Genomic DNA, 5,130 nt, shown 5'->3' with positions numbered 1-5,130 from the left:
AAAGAGTTCATGGTTTAGGTAAACTGTTGTAAAAACTAAATTAGTATTTTGACCTAAATAATTTTGCTAACCTTACATGAAGCAGGTTTGTAAATTATCCCTGTTGTGGTACAGTAGTTGCCTATATGGTCATAATCATAAAACTGTAACATCATCACACTGAATGGGTTTGGATATCCTATAAATAGCCGCGCTTCCTATTACTTCTATCATTCAAGTTTTTCACCTGTAAGAAAAAAAAACTTTAACAAGTGTACGAAAAGGAAAAGCAATGGTAAGTGGAAATTCTACAAAGTGTATTTGCATCTCACATTGTTAGTAAAAAATAATGTGTTGACATGACTGAATCAAAATAGTGATTGTATTGTGTTTATATTATCCAACTCATGTGCGATTGTTGAAAATAAAAATTTGTGTTTCGTATATTCACTGCTTCATATAAATAATCGTAACATAAATATTATTATTATTGTGTAACATTAGTAACATAAGAAATATAGTTTTTATATATTATTTTTCAAACTATCTCAACTGATGCAACATTACAGAAAGTTGACATGGCTTTAACCATAATTCTTATGGGTAAACAAAATACTACATGTATTCTAACTACTTAAGAGTTAAAGCAAAAATCCTATTCGGAGATAGATTTTGTATAATGTAGCGATTTGAGCGATCAAATCAAAATATCAAATTAACAATGTATTAACTATTTAAAGCTATGTGAATATTAAGATTTTTATTTTTCTGATTTTTTTCTTATAATTGTAAATATTTGATTGTTGTATTTACAGGAAATTACTCAATGTATCTTTGTGGCGCTTGCCTTTCTGATTTTAGAAACAACTGCAATACCCGAGGTAGGTTTACTTTAACTTTACATTGTTATTCGATAATATGATGCTCCCTTATCCTAGTTCATCGATTGGTACACAGTAGTAGACCTGGGGTACCTGTTGTTGGGTAATTTATTCAGTGTTGAATCAAACAGGTGCAGAAATATCATCAAAGTTTTGAAATATAATAATAGTGTTTTCAAGAGGTATTTCTTCTGAAATTGAAGATATTTTAAACAATTTAAACAATACAATAGTTTTGTCATAATACAATACAACAATTATTAATTTAGTTAAAGTTACATATACTTGTATATAATAAAATTGTCGAAAAACTTATTTAACAGATAAGTGTTACATTTGTTTCAGTATTAGCGCTTCAATGAAAGAAATGTTTTAATCTTTATTTTCGGTATGTGATGAATAAAATGTTGAATTGGTGAAAGTCCATTACTGAATTCACTGAAGTCGATGAATAAAATAATAATATTCCCGCCAAAGGTCCGCAAAATAGAGTTTTATAAAAATCGTTCAATAATTAATTATGTTCTGTTACATTAACCAGTATCGTAGAGTGGTAGGACATTATGGAGATTCTATGAGGGCCTACGAAGATGTGATGATTGACGAGGAAGACGAGCTTATCATAGCAACCGTCGCCAAGGTTTCATCCAAAAAAGTCGATCCATCGATTGCATTCCATGACTTTTCCGCGGTATACTGTATATTCTATATACTAATTCATTACATAATAAATTATATAAACTGAGCAAATAATGAATTTATTAATTAGATATTTTAAATGTATTATTGATATATTAAATAAAGTGTGATCTGTATCATGTATTCTACACTTTTATATCACATGTGTACGATACTAAAATATAATTGAAGCTGCAACTTATGTTTGGAAATACACGGCACCTATTATATGCTGTAAGTGTGATGTGGGGCATATATATTTAGCCGTTAAATTCATTGCTTTTGATGAACAAACTCAAATCTCATTAACGTCATGCCCTAACTGTAGTTCCACCTTTCGCAACGGAGCGACAACAATGATCTGATTTTAATGATATTTTTTTGTCAATTCATTTCTAAATATTTAAATCATTTTTTCCGGAAAAAGGTTCTATTGACATACTTCGAAGACATTATTTTATTTTGATACTCGAAACACACTGTTTTTTGTTCAATATTCAGGGATACAGTGCCATTAAAGTTGTTGAGAAGGGCGTTTGTTACATAGAGAAAGCTAGACATTCCATGGAATATTTGAAGAATATTCTTTACCAAGCAGAGAGGGTAAGTTGTGAAATTTAAAAAGCTTTATCTGAATATAATATATTTGACCAAAAGTATTGTTTTTGATACAATCTACAAAGTTGACAGTATAAAAGTTATTTCCATAATCTTGTATTTTAACACATTGTACGGAAAACAAAATAAAATGTACGGAAGAAAATATGATGCTGCTACTTCCCGTAAGTATAGAATAACAGTCAAGCAATCATTATTCATGCACCATTCGCTCTTAAGGATATTTTTATTTTATACTTATTCCTTTCATTCTTTAATACTTTGGAAGTATTCTTTTTTTTTTCAAATTCAAGCACCAATTTTGTAAACCACAGACATCAAATATAGATTTATACACATTAAATTGTGTACCAGTTAAAATCGTTGAAATTCGATTATCATTACAAATCTTTTTTTAGGGAAACTATTCGCATACAATATATTTTTAATATATATATTTTATTACATGAAGTAAAAACAAAGAAACCGTTATGACCGTATATATGTCTTTTCACATCGAAAACGAGATTATGGCTAATTGAAACATTTCTACGTCAATGTGATTTTATCAGACAAGCATTTTAATAATATTTTAGCTATACACTTTAACCTGTATACAAATCGTGTAATTGTAAATATGGTTTAAATTCAGGACAATGGTGACTATGAAATTAGGCAGACATTCAAATGCACGTCAAAGACGTTTGTCGAACCGTCTGAGGTGGAAATGTACGGAGAGCGGATAGCTGCCTTCTGTAAAGATTACGAGTCGGTGTTTGTTGAGAAAGACTACAAAATGCGCAGTAAAAGAGAAACACTAGCTTTTGAAGAGAATAGTCGTAAGTGTATCCGTACTTATATTTATTTATTATATATATATTTAGCACATACCGTTATAGAACAAAACCCGAAGAAACAACAAATAGTTATTATAATGATAAATATGTTGTTTTTCCTTTACCATTATTATGCGGATTAAAGTGAAACAAACAAAGGACATTTTGAGACTTTTCAAGAGCATGCCGGGGAATGAAAAAATGAGGATTCTATTGCTCTGTATATCATCATAAATATATATCTAGTTAGCTTCAGCAACTGGTAAGATACCTTCAAATATCATTCTTATTGAATAAATTACTTTTTATGGCTTACCCTTTTCTTAAAAGAATCCAGAACTGTAACATGTCCGTAGCTAGTGTACCGTATTGCATCTTTTAAAACGAAAAGAACGACTTCTAAACATTATTTTTGACGGTCATTTTTATTTTCAGTGTGGTGCTTCGTTTGCGGAGGGGATTGCAACGCTTAAGATCGTACAGTTAATCTGGAAGAAAACAAATTTTGCTATAAAATGTAAAAATGAGAAATAATTTTGATGATACTATTGTACAATAATATCATAGGTTAAAAATACTAGTTTCGTTTATTTTAAACCTTATGAATGACTTTCAGTCATTTGCATTATTTGATTTCCAAAAATCAACTTTTGTCACCATATTCTTGTTTTCATTTTTCTTCGCATAACATTGTATACCATATCTTTTTATTGTGTACCACTCAAACTCTGATAAATCATACTTATAACTTTTAAGTAGAAATATTCTTACATGTTGACATGCTTGAAATATAGTGCAATAAACGAATCAAAGTTCTTCTTATCATTATCCTTATACAAGTTATATTTTGTACCTATTCATACGTTCGAATCCCGACAGGGACTTTTGATTCTTTCATGTGAGTAAAAAAATCTGGAAACAAAGTGATCCCAGATATCCAGCTAGCTTACGGAACGTCGGTGGTTCTACTCAGGTGCCCGTTCGTGCCTGAAATAATGCACGGAATGGCACCTGAGGTCTGCCTCCACCAGTAAAGCTGGAACGTCGCCATATGACATATACCGTGTCGGTGTGACCGTAAACCCAATCAAAATAAACAAACATACATACAAAACCTATTAATACACAAACATGGTATATATTCTAAAATGCGTTCATGCGGTATTTTCAATGATCCATGCTGCCATACTCAAATAATATTTCATAGATATATGCCATAGTGTTCATCATCGATTACACACATGCCTTTGACAATAACCTAATAGAGTGTGTATACCTTCAGCTTTGTATCCCCCAATAATTTATTAATAGATCAAAAGTCAGATTTATTAATATCTTTCCACTTGTTATTTTGAACAAGCAAAATTAAAAAAAGAGATATTTAAAAAACTTCATGTCTGATATTTATACAAACATAAATTCAGAAATGTTTGACAATGGCAACAAACATTGTTTCTAAATAATTTCACGAAAGCTAGAAAATGAAAGGTACTTACCATAAATTGCATTCATGTTACAAAGAATTACAGGTACGTTGGTCTCATCACGACCGGTTTCTATAAAAATATAAAAATGACCGCCTCCGTGGTCGAGGGGTTAGAGTCGATGACTAATCCAGTCACCTCTCTGGCGTGGGTTCGATCCCCGGGAGATGCTTTGGTAGTTTAGCGCGGAGGAAGGTAGTCCTGAACTGGTGTAACTCTCCAGGAACGATGGTTAGGAAACTACCCACCTATATGACTGAAATACTGTTGGAAAAGGCGTAAAATGAAACAAACAAACAAACAAACAAACAAACTATAAAAATGTTTACGGGTAGACGTGCGGTATTTTAAGAGAGAGTACATACGATTTAGGCATGAAGAGTATACCATTGTTAAAGATATAGAAGATTCGCTGTTTTTAGAAGTTGAATCGGGATATATATACACTTAACTCACGATGCCATATAGAAATCTATATGCAACTTAATTAACTTAATTAATATATATCTTATATTCTTAACGGAAGATCCAATTATATCGTCCATAATCTTCACAGTTGTCTTTGTCAGAGTATAGAAGTCACTGGATAATATCTTGGTATCTGTAGTACCTTAATCAGATATATTTAAGCATAACTGCAAAGTGGCTCTTACTCGGCAGTAATTAGTATATACT

General features: G+C 31.0%; 1 protein-coding gene across 1 annotated transcript; it reads left to right on the top strand.

The window, feature by feature from the left end:
- Positions 1-210: 210 nt before the first annotated feature.
- LOC132757170 (uncharacterized) lies at positions 211-3,786 on the top strand. Its single transcript, XM_060748376.1, has 6 exons — positions 211-274; positions 795-860; positions 1,402-1,551; positions 2,040-2,141; positions 2,788-2,974; positions 3,407-3,786. Exons 1-6 carry the CDS (start codon positions 272-274, stop codon positions 3,442-3,444), a joined length of 546 nt encoding a protein of 181 aa, XP_060604359.1. The 5' UTR covers positions 211-271; the 3' UTR covers positions 3,445-3,786.
- The last annotated feature ends 1,344 nt before the right edge of the window (positions 3,787-5,130 follow it).

This window comes from Ruditapes philippinarum, unplaced genomic scaffold (genome assembly GCF_026571515.1).
Source record: "Ruditapes philippinarum isolate M1 unplaced genomic scaffold, ASM2657151v2 ctg2291_1_1_1_1, whole genome shotgun sequence".
NCBI classification, from domain to species: Eukaryota; Metazoa; Mollusca; class Bivalvia; order Venerida; family Veneridae; genus Ruditapes; species Ruditapes philippinarum.
The sequence above is the reverse complement of the archived record's forward strand: the minus strand, read 5'-3'. Positions and strand labels throughout refer to the sequence as shown.

What these genes read in the sequence shown, in the direction of transcription:
- LOC132757170 (XM_060748376.1), top strand. An exon ending in AAACAACTGCAATACCCGAG is followed by an intron (nt 861 to 1,401) that starts GTAGGTTTACTT and finishes TACATTAACCAG; the next exon opens with TATCGTAGAGTGGTAGGACA. An exon ending in CATTCCATGACTTTTCCGCG is followed by an intron (nt 1,552 to 2,039) that starts GTATACTGTATA and finishes TTCAATATTCAG; the next exon opens with GGATACAGTGCCATTAAAGT.